The 19,474-nt window shown below is 37.1% G+C and overlaps 1 protein-coding gene across 2 annotated transcripts in view; it reads right to left on the reverse strand.

The window, feature by feature from the left end:
• Positions 1-19,474, reverse strand: part of CCBE1 (collagen and calcium binding EGF domains 1) — a 202,800-nt gene that overhangs the window by 32,726 nt on the left and 150,600 nt on the right. For both annotated transcript variants that reach the window (XM_072416551.1, XM_072416550.1), the window contains exon 4: positions 1,253-1,305. In XM_072416551.1, the coding sequence (XP_072272652.1) occupies positions 1,253-1,305 (53 nt within the window). The remainder of the gene's footprint in view (positions 1-1,252; positions 1,306-19,474) is intronic.

Here is a 19,474-nt window from a genome sequence, read left to right on the forward strand (position 1 = left end):
GCAATTTTTGCGAGATTGCCAGAGGCATTCTTGCGCATCTCTATCCTTGAGGAAGGAGAACTCTTTGAACCACCAGAACACAGAAACCCTTTATATGATACTGAACAAAATTAAATCTGTGCTTTATACATTCTGCTTTTGGTTCTTTCCACATTAAGTTTTAGTAGAGCAAGGAGCCGCTCTTCAGACACCACTCCTGCAAGAGTTGCTTGAGGCTGATGCTTAGGACCAATACTTGGGACCTGAGAACACCTACTGCTTTAGGAAATCTACACATCTTCTACTGTCAGCAACAGAAACCTAACCTATTACCGTTCATCACTATATCCAGAAATAAACAAAAATCAAATAAAAAAAAATTTGGGTTTTAAAAACACTTGTGACCTTGACCTTGCAATATGCTAAAAATAATACCATTTTTTGCAACAGCCATAACCTCAACCAGCAAACCTGGAATGAATTTCTTAAAAATTATTTGCTATTAATCATCAAATATTTTCGATTCTGGACTGGATCTATTCTAGGTTTGCTGGATCGCCCAGACTCTCCCTTGATAGTTTATCTTCTCCAGTCTATTAGAGCTTTAATAAATCAGCACAATTATGTACATAAGTTGTACAAAGTGCCCCAAAGAATCTCACTTCCTTATGCAACTGGCTTTTTATTATTCCCCAGATATATGCACAGAGCTTGTTGAAAAATTACACGCATTCTCTACATTTGGAATGTCACTTTTAGATACTTTTAATGAATCCCTTTGAAAGGGATGTCTTGAATGTTTCTTTTTTATTATAGCTCTGAGACCGATCAGGTGATGATAATGAGGACTGACTGCCCATTTAGTAATCAGTTTGAGAAAAAGCATGAAAATACTTGCTTTCTTTTCTGCATTTGTTTCTCTTAAAGTGTGCTGAATCATTGCAATAAACAAAGTTTTGTTTTAACATTTTTTCCCGATAAAACTAGAATTTCAATTGGCATGTGATTTTGGATGGATGCAGATCTGAATCACCCACTAGCTCCCTATTACTCTCTACCTCCTAATTTCCATCCACCCTATCTTCCAATTGACCTAACTCAGAGGTCTCATTCTGGTTATTAATGCTTGAAGTTACAGAAAATGTATCCAATGTTTAGATTGGCTGTGATGAGCCAACCAAGCAATATCCATCCTGAACCCAAAGTGTTCAGCTTTGAGTAGATCTAGCCCTAAATGTGGCAAATAGAAAAATTGTAACAAAGAAATGTTTACCTTCTGGAATGCATTGACCGAGCACAAATTTGTATCCTTTGCAGCAACTCTTCCTAAAAGACAATAAATACATAAAAATAATTAAAACAATAACATTACATAATGCATAACATTGCATATTTTTGGCATTACTAACAACCAAACAAAGCAAACCACTGATTAAAGTATGAACTGTAGGGAATGGAATTAAAGTAAAAATACACATATTGACAATTATTTTTATATTATCATAAGTTATTTCATTTTGAAGCCATTGGGCTCTATTTATAAAACTGGGACCAGACATTTCCACAATTACTCAATCAGTTACTGCAACAGAAACACATGAATCTGAAGAAATCCCACAAGGGAATGTGTAAGGGAATGTCTGATTCCTTGTTTTATAAATAGAGCCCATAGAAATGATATTGCTTGAGATGTAACTCCTTTTTTTAGAACTCAAACTTCAAATAAACATTCATATATGGTATGAGGATATTTGGCTGAAATGAATGGAAACATTTTGTATTGTGTAAGTTCATACACAGATAAGTCATAGAACATGTTTGGAATGCCTTAAAGCGTTAGATATTTTTGTATTAGATGGATATCCCTAGTATTAAAACCAGATCTTCTTCTTGCCAATCTCTGAACCTAACTTGCCAGCTGTAGCTGCTATAATGACAATGCTATAATGATTCCCTAACCGGGGCTTGAGGTTTGCGGTTGCGGTATGTTTGTTGAATTTCTCAATGACTCTTTCAATGAATAAATGAGTTTGTAATGACTCATCAGTGACCCATTTATTCATTGAAAGAATCATAGTAAATGTAGGTATTTGTAAACACAATAAAGGGTTTTATTAGTTGAAAAACAACATTTTATAGGTTTATTTTGGCTTTAATCTGCCTCGAGTGTGACTCGGGGTAAAAAAAAAAAGCTAAGACCGGTAACCCCATGTCACACTCAGGGTAGCTAAAACAGTGAAACAGAATAATAAATACAGCCTTACCTGATCCGCCGGCGTCCTTCTTTGTGATCCCCATCTTTTTTCTTCCTCCAGCCAGCGTTCTCTGCACCGATGAGTCACCAGGGAGTTCCCGGTGACGTCGGTGCGTGCGAACGTCCGTTTGGGGCATGGCATGAATTTCAAATCTATTTGTATTGCATTCAATACAAAATAACTGTATTGAATGCAATACATTGGATTTATATGTGTAAAAGCAGTACATCGTCTTCCATGAACATTTATTTTACAGCACAATATAATAATATATGTATAATATTTATTTTTTAAAAAATTAAATTTTTAAAAAAATGTATTTAATTTATTATTTTGACATGATTTTGTGTTTCAAACTTTAATATACTCATACTTTTATAATATACTATAAAATACATTTTCATGAAAAGCAATGTACCTCTTTTAGACATATAAATTCAGACAGAAATGAACCACCCAAAAGGTTAAAGTATATCTATGGTCAAAAATTAAACCTAGCTAAGATATGTTTGTATAAATGACATGGTCAATATTCAAGGTTTTAGATGCACATATAAAGGTTCCACATTCTTGAATCTGGTAGCTACACTCACTTTTGTCTTCTAAACATTCCAATGATGTTGACACCCTTTACACAGCGATCCTTGCGGGTATGTGAAGACATTGATTCATCAGGCCAATGGTAGCCCACCTTATGGACAACCATCTTATGTTAATGACAGCAAAGTATGGCCTTGGAACTTTTTTTGACTGTAACAGAATTGAATGACATCAGGAGGCTTTAATATCAGCAAGGTTCAGTCCTGAAATATGTCTGACGGTTCCCATTTATCCAGGTCAATGTAAGGCTAGTAGAAGTTAGTGGCATTCAATTAGATGTGTTCTTGTAATGGTAGATGTTATCTTATAAAGAAACATTAGTTTCACCAGTGTAGGAAAATAACCCCAGAATTTATATCCACACACCTTATTTCATTGAAGGTGACACTGCATTTGTTTATTGTCCAAGACGAGGAGGTTTGAAATGTGTTAAAACACTATACAGTTCTACAATAGATTATAGTATATACATCTATAAATTATAGAATATACATACACACACACACACACACACACATATATATATATATATATATATATATATAAAAACTGCAATTCTATTGATGCTGCCCCCCACCATTGCTTTTTGGATTGACAGCATTGCTTCTTTTGCTATTGCTTCCATTAAGATTTGCATTGCTTCGGAAGGGGAGTGTGTGAGACATAAATGAATAAGGCTCAGGCAAAAAAAAATTTTTTATACACTATGACACATTTGCATCACATAGGAGTTGGATTTGGTACTTATTTAGACTGCCATACAGGAGCCTTTGGTTATATTTTAAAGCTGCGTACACACGTGCAATTATTGACGTTGGAAAGGATCTTTTACGATCCTTTCCGACGACAAAGGACTACACGATGCATGAACGAGTGCTGTACATACAGCACCGTTCTGCTCTATGGAGAGGGGAGGGGGAGAGCGACGGAGCGGCACCCTGCTGCGCGCTCTCCCCCTTCCCTTTCATTAGGATCGCTCGTCGTTCATCGTTCGTGGATCCGCCGGGACGGATCCACGCACGATGAACGACGCCGACTGTACACACGCCAGATTCTCGCCTGATATCTGGCTGATGCCGATTATCGGGCGAGAAAAATCTGACGTGTGTACGCAGCTTAAGACACAGTGTGCAAATCCTTGGCTCTCCCTAAAAACAGTTCCCAACCATTGTCAGCAACCATGCATCTTGTTTCTAAACTATCTGCTATCTGGGATAGATTACAACACGAAAAAGAAATGGAATATAAATTAGTCTTAAATTAGACTTTAGGTCTCCTTTAAAAGAAGTGTGCATAGTATGTCCAGCAAATCTAGGTTTTAAGACCCCAATTATTGTTATCGAGGAAATAATTTCTACGCACTCTGGACAAAACATCCTGCATTCATATCACTGATAACATTTTTGTGAAGGTTGTTTGAAAATTGTGTTGAGTAAGATATTTTCTATAGTCCAGATCAGCCTTATTAAAAGTAGTGAAAAAGCCCAGCTGTTACTAAGACTTCATATAGCTGAGGAGCTACAGCTGACGGTGAGACTTCTGGCCAGGCAAAACACGGAACATACAGGAATGCAGAGCCGGAGCTGAGAGGTATTAGGATGTTCCATCCAATTCTGTTATCATCAGGGTAAATGAAACACTTGTGCTACAGACATCATGTTTAGGGCTTAATGTGACAAAGGAACTTTAAAGAAGAACAGCTTTGAGTTCTTTTTACAACCCTGGAAGCATTTATTCCCGTAGATTAAAAATCCCTGTTTAAACAACTCCAGCAAATCTCTCACACATTTATATTTTATGGTTAGTAAAACAGAGATCCTAGATACTCAGATCAATCACTTGGAATGCCTCCTAGTGTGGCTACAAACCTAGTTTATATTTTTTGCATCAAACCAAAGTCATAAAATAAAAACACAGTGACACCCCTTTTTTGCTGTGTTGTGACCGGTAAAATAGGCCGTGCTGCTTCCAATATAAAAAGTGTAAAAACTCCCAAATGAGCAAAGAAAAGCACCCTATAAAAGACCTGGTATACATTTTAGTATCGCCCTTTTGTTTAATTGGAGAGACATACAGGTAGTCCCCGAGTTAAGGACATCCGACATACGGATGAGTCCTAGATATGAACAGGTTTTCCCTGCTTCCTGTGTGCAGGACAGAGGCTTAATGGGGGGGGGGGGATTTGCATGACTTGCAGAAAAAATCTTTGGCTAAACACAGCTGAGGTTGTGGGTGATCTTAAGAGCTGAGCTGATCTGTAGCATCTTGTAACTCTTTAATGACCAAGACAAACTTTGCAGTTGTTTCTTTTTGCATATCAAAGCACAACGTGCCCTGGAAGTTATTGAATGTCTAGCTTTTTTTGCTTTGTTTGTGATTAACTCACAGTGAGGATTTTATACAGTAACTCACACCTTACAGCCTAATAATATGTTGAGACAAACATCTGTCTTAATTGCATTTATTAAAATAATTTACGTGTTTCGACTTATATACAAATTCAACTTAAGAACAAACCTGTAGTCCCTATCTCGTATCCCTATCTCGTAACCCCAGGACTACCTGTATATGAGAGCTGTTTACCTAACATAGATTAATTGGGTCCTAAGATTTAAACAGTTCTGTCCATAGCACGGATCTGGCTACTATGGAGTTTCTTTCTGGTGCACTTTTACTTTCATTTACAAACCTCCTTCCCACGGCATGAATAATTCAGGTCCCGATGAAGAGGGAGGTGTGTTGATCCCCTGAAACGTGTTAGATGTTTTTTCATGAAAAAGTGTTAAAGTTGATTTGGGAAGTTGATTCTGTTGTTTTCCTTCATTTATTTTCTGGATTTTCTAGGACTCCTGCTGTGGGGTACCTTGTTTTAGCCTCACCAGGACTAGTCGGCTTTAAGGATTAGGGAGATCCTATCCTATTCTTTTTGCCTGGGTATTCCTAATTCTATGGTCTCATAAATAATGGAAATTTGGAAATTTCTATTTTTTGTGATTCTACCAAGGGATAGTCTTTTTACTTCCATATTCCTTGACACAAGCACGAAAAATATGGGGTGCAGTTTTTATCAGAACATTAGGCCCTTTTTTTGTAACGCTATCCAAGACTGAAGAAAATAGACAATCATGAGAGAACCTGGCTGATCCAGCAAGTCTGAAATGGATCTGTCCCAGGATTGAAAACCTTTGCCAACGCATAACAAATGGTATTTAAGAAATAAATTCCAGGTTTACCCAGGTCCTCCCATATTAGTTATCTACTCCAGTCTTGAAGGGCTTTAATAAATTATGCCCATTTCAGATTTTCTAATGCTTTCACACTGAACCTAAAAAATGTGCTTTCAACATAAAGTGAGGGGAATACTCCAACCAAACCAAACCATACGTTTCCCTAACATGTTCATAAAACCATATGCTTTTGCTGGTGTTGGTCTTTATTTGTGGAAAGACAATGATTAAAAGAGCAATTGGGGTAAAGCAAGAAACTGGAAGAAGAAGGAGTTAAACTAAGATTGGATGTAAGCAGACACTTTCTCACTGAGTATTATTTATACACGCACCTAAGTGTGTCAGATATGATGTTAACATAATGGAAACCTAATGTTTTATCAAGGAGATAAAAAGAGAAGTATCCAATGGTGATCTACTGTCTCTGAAGCCTTTGAGAGAGAGATCTGATTTCAATTATTTGTGAACTCAGTTCAGGAAGTCTTTCAGGAGACCATAAACCACCCACAAATCACTTCCTTTATAAATGTCTGCCGTACAGGTGACATCCACATGGAGAAACAAACCTAAGAAGTGTACATGGTGCCAGGACACGAACAGCAGAGGCATCTGTGTACATAGAAGGATATCTTTATTTAGCCATAGAGGGGAGTGTTTCAGTCTGAGACCTTATGAAGAAACTTTTAGATAATCTGTTTATGGATTTTATACACCCATACATTTAACTTTTGGGGTTAATGCCAAAAGATTTCATATCAAACTCTTTTCACTTCCAGCACTCTCTAAACCTGTGGAAGCAATGGTAGCTGGCAGCATATGGTATCAGCTAATATCTTTTTGGCTGTAATATACAGCTCAAGTGCTATTGTCTATCATCTATGCAGATAGCAACTTTCTTAAACAATTTAATAAACTATCTATTAACATACCTGGATGCACACCTTTCCACTTCCATATGGAAATGTCCTGGCAAGGTCACAGACATGTACTTTTGGATGGAGTGTGATATTTCTTTACTATAAGGAGCTACAGACTAATGCTCCTTCAGAGGCTTTGGTTCCTTCAGCCCACTCGTCATTGTAGGACAGAGACATTATTTCCAAATCGAATTCCTACAGGCACACAGCTCAAACCTCTGCTTCCTGTTGGAGCTTTGGGATAAGCAAACATTTTTTAAATATAATAGCCATTTGACTTCCTATCTTGGATAGATACCAGGGGAGCTAATCCAAAAATTCCCTTGTGGCTCTGTGTCATGGGACATTTTTGTCTAATGACCAAACCAGAAAGTAAGAATAGGTTTACCTTTTCTTCTGTGCAGACAAGGCTCTGGATGGAGGTCTCATACTGGAATCAGAAGTTGTAACAATCTTTCTAGCAATTGTTGGGACATGTGGTGGGCTTATGAGCCTATAAGACTTGGAAATTATCACTACTGGATGTACAGAAAGTAGTGATGTAGAACCCAGAGGAAGGAACCATGTTGCCCTATACATGTTACGGTCACTAGGGTTTTCACACATAGACCATACCTTACCACCTCCCAGCTGCAGGAATCACCAATGTGCATGAGATTACTGCACCTCTATCTTAACATGACAGTATTTGGGCTTTGTGATTGGCTGCTTAGGCACCTGACATCACATGACATAGGTCACAGGTTTCCCAGAGCCAACAATTCTCACTTCACTACAGCAATGAATTGAAGTCTCCTATGAAGCAATGAGGGAACAGGAATAGGTACACATAACTTTCTGGGATGGTGGGCTATCAAGAGCTTGAATCACATTGCAGAGTTAAAAAAAAGATTTTTTTTAGGTTACTCCAACACGCTCCCAGACTATATTCAGACAACCTATTGATTGTTGATAGCAACATATTAAAACATAAAGAACAGAAAATTTAGTTGTGGATGCACAGTGTTTATTAAAAAGCCCCTTAGTGTCGACTCTACCAGTTATTAAGCATATGGATGGTTGTTTTTTTATTTAAATTTTTTTATTTGCTCCCCAAAAGACCAAAACACCAGAGGTATATGAGTTGACCACCTATGCCAGGGGCCCTCATTTTCCCAATTTTGTGGGCTCCATACCAAAACTTTAAATCCTACAAAAAATGATGCTTTTGAATAGGAAACGTGATGTTGTCTTCTTAAATCACAGACCTAGCTTTGACCTTTGTTACTGGTGTGCCCTTTGTGTGTCTTGGCATTTCATGCCAAAAAGATCAGAGACCTTGTACACTTCCAGTAAACACACAAGACTGACTTAGAACAAAACATGCAGACTGGGTTTTGCTGCCGTGATCTCAGAAACCATTTCTGGAAGTATTGAGACCTTCAAAGACTTTTTCAACAAAAAATAAATACACAAAAATCAGAACATTCTTTCCAGCGATCAGAATCTTTCCTTGATTTAAACCTCATGCTCATACTCCAGGTACTCTATTTTTGTTCACGGGGGTCAGAATGATAAAACTACGAGCAGGCATTCATCAGCTTAATGGAGAGTAATGGAATCCAGTGCGATTACTGGGAGATTTATCAATGGGGAATTACAATGTGCATCCAATTTAAGTCCGCTGTAAAATACATTTATGAAACAGCAAAAATTTATCAATTACCCTTCCGAGGAGGAGATGAAAGTAAGAGCAGGTAATTTTAACTCAAGAGAATTGGGAAAGTGCTTTTGGTGAAAACTCAATTCTGGCTGTAAAAAAAGCAATATACTTAAAAAGACAGTAAACATAAATTACATGAGTTTTTACAAAAAAGAGGCCTTCATTACATATTTTTCAAACTCTATATATGTTTCAACAGAGGATACCTACATAATTAGGGTCACAATGCAATTAAACCCTAAAATGTATCTAAAAGGCTTGTTCTTGCATGTGCGTTGCTTCATGGGTTGGTGTGCCATTGCTAATGGAACCCCAAACACACATTACCATAACCCTGCAGCAAACACACAGCACGGCACTGCCATGTGTTGCTGTGCGCTACTTTTTTATACTGCACCATGCAGCATGCATGCCCATTCTAATGAATTGATTGCTAAATGTTATTCATGGTGACACATATTTTTTGGAAACAGCACACCACTATAGTTGGAATGGAGCCATTTGTTTTTAGATACAGTAGGGAATGGATAAAACGCATATCATCGGAGTCAGATTGTGCAAATTTCCCTTCTTCTCCCTCCAGAAATTATGGAGTCTGCTGACATATGCTTCAGTTCATTGTGCTGCAGAATGATAGGCAGATCTTTATTGCTGTCTGTGTTCCTGTTCAGATTTCCTTCACTCTCCTGTCCTGGTGACAACACTGTCAAGGTAAGTAGTAAATCTTTCCCAAAGGGAGTACATGGGCAAATTCACTTTTTATTTCTGTCCCTGACCCTGGGACATCATTTGCTTTTATAACATTGTCATCTGGAGGGTAGGTGAAAAAGAAGAAGTTGAAAACCTTCCCCACTCTATCCAAAAATAAAAGCAGACATTCCATAATTCTAAATCCACTTGATGCAATTGTGGACACCATAAAATATGCATCATCTCCAGATTCGGATTTTTTTTTTATGGGTGTCTAATAAAATGGCAATTAATTTTTTGCTGATCGTAAAAAGTCTGTAAAGACTTTGGATATGCAAACTGTTAAAGGTACTTAAATAAAAGTTTAGAAAACAAAACTATTGTTTCAAGTTTGGCTACGCACCAAATGCACTTCTTTTTTTTCTGTTGTTTAGTGTTGTTTGTCTATAAAGTTTATTATGAAGACCCTCGCGCATGCCTAAAACAGGTCTGCAATGGGTGTAAAGTATGCATTAAAAAGTGACAGGAATTTGACATGCATTTATCGCAGGAAATATGATGTCATATAAATTTCTGGAGCTTCAAAAGCTTCTGACGCCAAATGCTTATTCATCCATCATGTTTCCGTGCACAAACCATAACACAGTCCTGCTACAGTGACCGCGGTGAGCTGCCCAATGCCGTAATTGTAGGGGAAGGCTCGTGAACTTAATGTGCTCTTGATGTTACTATTAACAAAAGAATCTAATTAGATACATGCAGACCGAACTGGAACATAAGCTTTTAAAACATTGTCATTTTTCCAAATACCCCCTGTTGTGCTTTAGTTTATCTCAACATGGACCTTTTAGTAACTCTATAAGTTTGCATGAACAAATTCCTGATGTGTAAAATATATAAATGGAGTAGATGGTGGTGTCGTCCTTCTGGAAATAAAAGCAGATGAAGATGGTGGGGCTGATTTACTAAAAGAATAAAGGCTGGTAATATAACATAGTGAGTTGTACTCTTGAAAGAGAGGTCTTGAGAATTTGTTGTGCTGACTTCATGTGCAGTCCTTGATTCTGAACTGAATGGAACACATGTAATGTCATGGGTGCCATTCATTACTGCACTGAAAGTCCAGAATGATCCAAGCTAACAGGTTAAGTGATGCTCTGGGAAGAAGGAGGAAGAATAAGACTTTGCGTAAGAGAAGAGGGGAGTTTTGCAGCAAAAGTTGATATGTAACCACCATTCACGATTGTACCGTAGGCCAAGGGCACCGGCTATAGCCCATAAGTCATATCCCGTGACACCCTTCCTAGTAAGTTGATATATTTTGTGTATCAACTGGGAAGACCAGTGAAGGCAGCGGAAAGCAGAGACTTTGGCCCCGATTTACTAAAGCTCTCCAGGGCTGGTGAGGATACACTTTTATCAGTGAAACTGGGTGATCCAGCAAACTTGGAATAGATTTCTTAAAAGTAATTTGCTATTTGTTAGCAAATGATTCAATTCTGGACCAGATCAATTCCAAGTTTGCTGGATCACCCAGCTTCATTGATGAAAGTGTATCCTCTCCAGCCATTGCTATTCTTTTTTTAGTTCTGAATGGGGTTTCTCCCCCAGGTCACTACATCAGCATCTGGTCGGTAACATGCTCTTTAACATAACAAATCTTTAACACACCTGCCTGCAGCAAGGTAAATATTAAAATGTATGTAAAGTGAAAACTTTCCCCCAAATTATAATGCTGGAGAGATTTATTCCCTCTTGTTAGTTCTGTTGGCCATTGTTGCTGAAACAAAAAGTGAGAGGAAAACAGGTTCTGAATTGCCAACAGAGAATGAAGGGAGGATAAACCATCAATCAGAGGCAAAGGATCTGGTAAAAACTGTCTAAGATGGGAATTCCTTTCACTTTAGGTGGATATTCCCCAACTTCCTATTGCATCTCTATAACAGGAAGGATACAGAAATCTCCCCACTATGACACATACAATAAAAAAGGTAACCCTTCTTTATTATTCATTTATTAATGTTTTGGCAATACATTCACCTTATTCTTCTTTTTGTCTGTGTTTAACTTTTTTACTGACAAGGTAACAAGGTTGCTTTGAAAAATAAAACCTTCTATATTTCTTAGTCATTTGCAGAGAGATAAAAACTTTACCTTGAGTTTAATCAAAACTATCCAGATTCTGCATGATCAAACCTCCCGTTAGTAGCAAAATATTTGGCTTACAATAAATATTCCATTTAAATTATGTTTCCTCAACATCTAGCTGTACCAATATATTTTACCCAGTGACATATATTTGGAAGCATAGATCCATTAGTAACATCTGTTTGGAATTAAACCTCAATAAAGAGAAAACGAACCACCTTGAGGCAGGTGAGAGGTCTTTGAAGAAGAAGAAAATAAAAACGGCTTTTCCGGTTTCATAATAATCAACCTCAGAATGACACAAAGAGGAGGTAATATGGCTGCGGGATACCTTCATCAAAACTGTTGCCCAAACATGGACTGAAAAGCACAAAGACTAAACAATAAGACTTGACATTGACTCCGGGCAAGAATACAATGGTACGTTCTGCTATAAAAATGACTAGTATAAAGTCCCCATCTTTCTAATAATAATTAAAAGTGCTCTCTCAGTTATATACAAAAAAGGTTTCTGCTTTGTGGGCTTTGGGTATTTTAGACGCTGAAATAAATCTGCTAAAAAATAAAACAAAATCGGCAAAAAATAATTCTCAGCCATACCTAAGATATATTCCATAAACAATGTTTGCCTCATTTGGACATACTTAAAGATTTGGAGCTTGACCACCCTAAAAGAAAGGTGACTTGATCGAATTGGGAATGTTCTCCTCAAGTATACAGAACAGGATTTTCATGTAACCATAGTCATTTTCTTAATACAATAGTCAATTTTCTTAAGACACCTTAATAAATTTAGAGCTACTTGTTGGAGAAATCCTAAAAATGTGTACTCGCCTTGGCCCACGAGGAATGAAGTTGGACAACTCTGATCTATTGTTATTACCTTGTATTTATATAACACCGACATAATATACAGCGCTTTACAAAATCCATAGTCATGTGTCAATGCCATATGTCATTAATACAGTCTAAGGCCAATTTTGAGGGGAAGCCAATTAACCTAACTGCATGTTTTTGGGATGTGGGAGGAAATCTATGCAAACACTGAAGAACATATAAATTTTTTGTGGAAGATAATGTCCTGGTGGAGATTCAAATCCGGGACCTGGTGCTTCAAAGACGAGAGTACTGGCCACTGAGCCCACCATGCTGCCCAGGCAAGGATTGCTAGACCTCCCCCTCTTCATTAGCAAAAAATGTGCACTAGATTTTGTGAGCAGATTATAGAGATTCTATTCAGCAAGCTCAAATTAAATTAATGTGCCAGTAGACTTACTTGTGTGGTGAGTAGCACAGCAATAAATCAATAAGTCAACTCAACAGAGGATCCTTGCCCAATATTAGCACTGCCAGGTGAAGCAAACTTCTCCAGAATAATAAACAGAACTTTAGCCAGGCACAAGTTGAACATAAAAGAAAAAAAAAAGAATTGAAGGATGATGATTAAAATTCGTTAAATTTATTGGAAATGTTAATGGTCAGTGTTTCAACCCCAGCTGAGCACTAGAGCTCAAGTCCCAACCCAAATGAAAACAGCCTATCATATAAACCGCCTATCTAATTACAAACAACTTTGGGGTGCTTAGTACAGTGACAACCCATAAAAATACAGTCATAGTACCCTTTACTAGTGCACATATCCAGGAGCTAGCTTAATTACGGCTAGCTTGAAAGGGGGTCAAGTGTAATTTGTGGCTTTTTATGGAAGCAACTATTTTGACCATGTCCTCCAATATTTAGGGTTCTAATATGGGAAGTACCTTTAGCTGACTAATTCAGCCATGATTATGTAAACTAGAATGGCAGTTGCAAAACCAATAGGGTATTGGCATCCAATATGGTTTCAAAGAATACACTTTGGCCAACTGGATGGGAAATCACAGGAGCACAGAGCTGCAGATTACTCCTGCTCTGTGGAGTGTAAATCTATACTTTTCTATAAAACCTGCACAATTTTTCCATAGCAGCAATAAAAGGGTAATCCTTCTTTCTTGGAAGACTGAACACTTGCTAGCAGCAAGATCTTAATTTTGGTAGATTAGGTCTCATTTGTATTATTGTTTTTTACTTAGTGAAAGCATATATACTCAGCAAATTAGAAGGTGTCCCAACAATGCAAAGAAGCAGTTTATTTTAGTTTTGGCCATGTATATTCACATACTGGAGCTAGTTCTTGCATTTTTTGCTCCCCGCATTATGACACATCACGCAGAGCTGACATAATTCATGTCTTGAACTCAGAGAGTCTCGGCATAGTGGGTGGGATCTTTAGCACGTAGAAATTCCAAATGACGGTAAAGTTTAAAAAAGCCACCAGTCTTGATGGCCTCTGTCCCAGTTTCTCAAGCTAAAATTGAGTTTGACTTGCCAGTAAATTTTATTGCACTATTTTTGCCACATAAATGGTTCCCTAAAGGACAGAAAAAAAAAATGTTATGGAAATTAAACAATGAAAAACTTCTAAGTCAAAATAAATCTTTTGAGTTCTCTGGAATTGTACTAAATGCATAACTTAAGCTAATCACCAGGTAAACAGCTAAATACACAAATTTAATATATGTATGATTATAATTTTTCCATTCAGTTCCACAATATTTTTTTAATTCTATTATACTGGATTAGAAGTATGCACTGATGCCATTTACATTAAATTAAGAAAAACTGTAAATATACACAACTGTGGGTTACAGGTGCCATTTCCCAAGCCTTTGGCCTGGACTGGACTAAAGAGAAGACGAGAAGAGTATATACTACATCAGATATTGTATATACTACAAAAATGTATATATAAATTATAAAAATCTAAAACAAAATGTATAATGAGATTAAACCACATCCAGGTACTTGACACGCACAAGTACAGGAATTAAAACATAAAGTATACATGGTCTTCTCTTTTTTAGCATGTTGTAGTTATAGTCTTTAAAAAGTTCTAGTCTTATGATACAACTGGAACTTGCCACTTCTTTTTTCCCCACTGATGATGAAATGAACCTTATAACTCTCCGCTGAAAACAATTATGTTTGATTATTCCCCTATTTCAGGAGCTGGCCAAAGGTTACATCCTGACATGCTAACAAAAGTATAAAAACCTGAGTTCTTTCTGTGTAAGTTTTCAGCACAGGTATATCACCTAATTTCTCTCTGGTTGTATGACAAAGCTGTGTTCTCCTAAAAAAACAGACAATGTAGAGTACATATACATTTTTTGGCTGGAACCCTCGAAGTACGACTTAATAACCTATCCATGGCTTAGAAAGTTGTCAGAGACCTTTATTAAATGATGCCAAAGAAATCCCAGATAAGTCAGAGGTAGAAGACACTAGATCAAGTTACACATTGAATTTGCTCACAATTGGCTTTACGACTAACACAGGACTCGGTTTAAATGTTTTCCAGTTCTATGCTCAAAGCACATTCAAACTATTTGGATGTATTCTGTTCCTGACTTTCAGCTCATTTTGAAAAATAATTGATACACATTCCTCCTGAATTAACTCGTAGTGCGTACTATCACTATGTACAGTGTTGTTTGCAGGCACTGGACGGAAGCTGAAGACATTTAAGAAGGAGGTTAGGACAGGAGCAAAGGGAGGACATCAGCATTGGTACTATTGTCATTTAAGGAGATTAAGGAAAATTAATATTCAGCAGTGGATAGAGCATTCATCATCTGTGCATTGTGGGGGGTGGGGTAGAAATTATAGGAGTTGATAAAATAGAATAAAAAGCGGTTTTATATATATGCCTTCTTTATTAGAGGTAAAAAACTTTTTATATTCATTTGTAGCCAGCAGTTGGTGCAACTTTTTGAATGTCTTCTATTGTCTCCTAACTAATCTGTGAAGAAAGCCTGTTGTTCAACAAGCTCAGTAGAGCAAGCTGTAATTTACATACACAAGTCATTGAATAAGTGAACTCACCCCCAATTTTTGGGCCCTTTACATTTTTTATAATTAAGCGGTTGGTATTACCCAATAACTTAACACAGTCTTGAGTACACTGTATGTCCAATGGGAAACCAAGATTCTACCAAGAAGAAAGTATATAGGTAAGAGTAAGTGCTGGGCACCATACAACCAAGTAAGTGATAATTGTTAGGCCAGGGCCCACTGAACTCAATACGACCCTGTAGACCTATACACACTTATAATTCCTGGGTTAAACCTAGCTTTAACAAAACTATAATGCAAATTTCTGAAAGGGACCTTAGTAAGCCATCCCTCCTGGGCAGCAGAAACCCTCAAACAGGAATAATAAACAATACAAATAATGCAAAAGGTAACACATGTTTGCAGATTTGCATTATATATATATATATATATATATATATATATATATATATATATATATGGCTGATTCCTTTTGCAGGTATGTTTAAAAATCATTGAAAAGGTCATGGTTATAAAAAACAACTGGAAAATCATCACATCTTCATTATATGGTAAATGCCCTGCTAGGTATGAAGTTTAAAAAATAAGGAAAGAAGGAAAGCATTCTCTAAATGTTTTTATACCTTTTCCACTGACACACTTACACATGTGGTTCTGTTTGTGGTTTCTGTTTTGATATCAGTATCTAAGGTAAGGGTCCAAAAAGACTGATCACACTTATTGCTGTGTTTAAATCACCTAAATCATTGTAGCTTTTTATCATCAGATAGATGCTGCATGGAGCCCCTCAATGAACTACTAAAATGTGTTTCCTTTGCCAGATTTGATATCCTTTTCTCTGAAAAGGGATTTCCAGACACATCGGGATGATTGGTTATAGCTTCCCTTTGCTATTTTTGCTTTCCTCGTCTATTAAATGAGAGAGTAAGGCCTTTGTTTCTGATTAAAAAGAAGTTAGAATACTTTCATCCTTTCTTTTTGGCAGATGAATTGGGTAGTGAAAGGAAATCTTGTTTTGTACAATGATGGGAAGATGATTTTTATGTTTTTACTTTAAGAAAAGGAAAAGGATAAAAGCCAAATCTTGCCTACTTTCTCGGAAACAGTAAGTCATATAAAACTAAATGATACCTTTCTAAGAATGTTCAGCTAAGTGCATATGGACATTTTCTAAACTTAGATTGTAAATTCTGTGCTCTATTTATAAGCAGGCATTTGCAATAAATGTATTTGAGTTAATCAGTGCTCAGGACATCCTATAGGTGAATAAAGTTGTGGTCCTGCCCCTGAAGAAGCACCAGAATGGAGTACTACATTGACATACACTGATGCAGAAAACATCACTAAGATTTTATAAAAAGCAAGGCAATAAAAGCAACCCACATTCTTGCCTTCCTGCTTTTGGTGCTTCTTTTACAGCCCTCCTGAACTTCTTTACAATGCCTTCTCCTTCCCAATCCTCCTGAACACAGTGTCTCCTTTCTTCATTTCTTAACAATAACCGCAGTTGCTTCATTTTTGTGGTTCTGCTTTACACTTTGAGGATGAACTTTTCCACAATGCCTACAGCTACATACAGTAGATGACTTTGTTTTTTTTAAATGACACACCATCATTTTGCCCTTTAAGTATAGAGGAGCATGTGATCTCCCCCATGTGACATGCTTGGTTCAATGTGGTCAATTACTAACCCGGAACACTTTCACATGAGGGGAAAGTCAGCAGGCACTGTCATTATGTCCTGATTGGACAAATTGGTATTATATCTTTAAAGGTGATATATTGTGTGCGAATATAAAAACTGAAAGTAAAATAAATGTGATTAGCCTGGCCACAGAAGGTAGGCCATGGACCCCATAAAGAGTTCAGTCGGGTTTGGAGGGCCTTTTATTTTCCATCATGGCTTTGCTCCTGCTCTTAATAGAGTTTGTTCACTTTAAAAAAGAAGTAAAATATATATTTATACAAATCAAAAGCAGCAGATGGATATCATCAGCTACCCAGGTAAATCCGTTCTGGATTGTTTCTTCTGCTGCCCATCTGGCAAAGACCTTGAAGTAGCTGAAGACTAAACTGTACCAATGTAACAAAGGCACGCTGCTGATAGGCGGTAGTTGGTTTTGTTCGTGATGTTTCTTCAAAAGTCTGCCAATTCTAGTGCAAGGCAACGGTGAAAGTACGCATGAAAACATATGTTATTTGTACAACATTTCTCTATTACCAAATTTCCAACATGTATTTAACACGTACATCTTCGTTTATGCTGCAAGAGGTCATAAACATACTGGGATCTAATGCCAGCACATCTGCTGCACAGAGATTCTCTCATTTATCTGTGTTTTTTTTTATATGGTGCAAAAAAGACGGACAGACTGGGGTTCACTAGCTGTTACTACAAGTCCAGAATTTCTAATCACATCAGGTTTAGTGAGTTGCAGCAGTTGGTGCACAACTACTATAGCCTTGTTTTGGGAAGAGATAGAGGAAATGGCCCTAACCAAACACACTCTGGCACAAAACTTGTAGGTAACAAAGTTTTTTCTCTACGAGGAAATGAGGATTTATTATTAATTGGGCAGAATAAAGCCTTAAAGAGCACAGTAAATTATCTTCCTGAGCAATTGTTTGGTGATCTAAAAAAGTTGAGAGCTACTGAACCCAGCATATACACAAGAACAAAAGTAACATGTAGTGAATGATTCATAACAGCATGTGCATCAACGATACAAATATAACATTTTTCACCTTCTATTATACAAACCTCTCTCCCTATTAGCCCGGAAAGTGCCCAGTTGAGTAAAATTGAGATGCCAATGCCTAAATACATGAAAAATTCTGTAACTATATGCTTCTGGATGTAAGAATTAACCTAGCCAGAGCATGGAAATCCCCTTCAATATCGAAGACTCCTCTATCTGTAAAACTCAACAGGATAATGGTAAGTGATAAACTCACCTGCATGGTCAAAGATATCCCTGTATGTGTTTGAGCTTACCTGGGATCATTGGATCGTTCATAACTCCTTATCTTAAAATCCTTCCTGAAGTGGACACCTTCTCCCCCCCTCACTTCTTTCCCTCCCCCTCCGATATCCCTCACCTCTAGACTAAATCTCTAGTAATGCTGGGTCACACCTTGTTGCAGTATTTGATTTACCTGTTAAATTTGTGTTTATGTAAAGTTACATCAAAAGATTAACTCTGTATTCCTGTTATGTTACCTAAGCCTAATCTTTATTTGTACCCTCCTCTCAATTTGTCCTAATTTATTTGTTTACTTTTTTGGTAAATGCAAATATCTGAACAAAAATCTATTGAAATAAAGAAATATTAGCAAATTGGCCCAACAGAGCAAATACCAATAAGTAAAATTTGCAGCATGGTCCAGAGAACCCTGGGAATAATCACAGATGTGTCATTAGTTGGGATTCAAACGCTGGATCAGTGGTACTGAGGCGATTCTCCAACAGCCTTTTGAACAGCTCAAGGACTAGTTACTCATTATAGAAGTCAATGGACAATGAAACTCAAGGTCAGCCATTTATCTCTGCTTGATTATGGTTCCAACTTTGCGTAAGGCTTTGTAATTGCTGTTTCATATTTGGTATGTTCCCTGAAGAAAACTGATCTTCCGCGAAACGTGCCGGAATTTTTACAAATGTCATTGAAATTTTGATCCTTTTTATAGTCATCATCTATTTTGCTATTGTCATACTTCATTATTTTTAAATAATGTTATTTATTAAATAAATATATGAGATTTTAATGCCACACAACTCCTTACTTTCTGAGTAGTTCCAATCTAAGGAACATATCTCTCCTTTTCTGCTCAATGTGTTGTAGCCTACCATTTCCCTTCCCCATCCTATTTACCTGTTTCCATAACCCATGTTTCCTTGTCCCTATAATAAGCTCCTTTTTGGTATATCTCGTTTTTCACAATCATATTTGCCACCCATAGAGACTTTCCACCCTGTAGTCCATTCATTTTTTTTACAGTGATATAGTTCCCCTTACTCCAGCTAGTTCTAACTCCCCCTTTATTCTTTCTTTATCTTCCTAA

This window comes from Pyxicephalus adspersus, chromosome 6 (genome assembly GCF_032062135.1).
Source record: "Pyxicephalus adspersus chromosome 6, UCB_Pads_2.0, whole genome shotgun sequence".
NCBI lineage: Eukaryota > Metazoa > Chordata > Amphibia > Anura > Pyxicephalidae > Pyxicephalus > Pyxicephalus adspersus.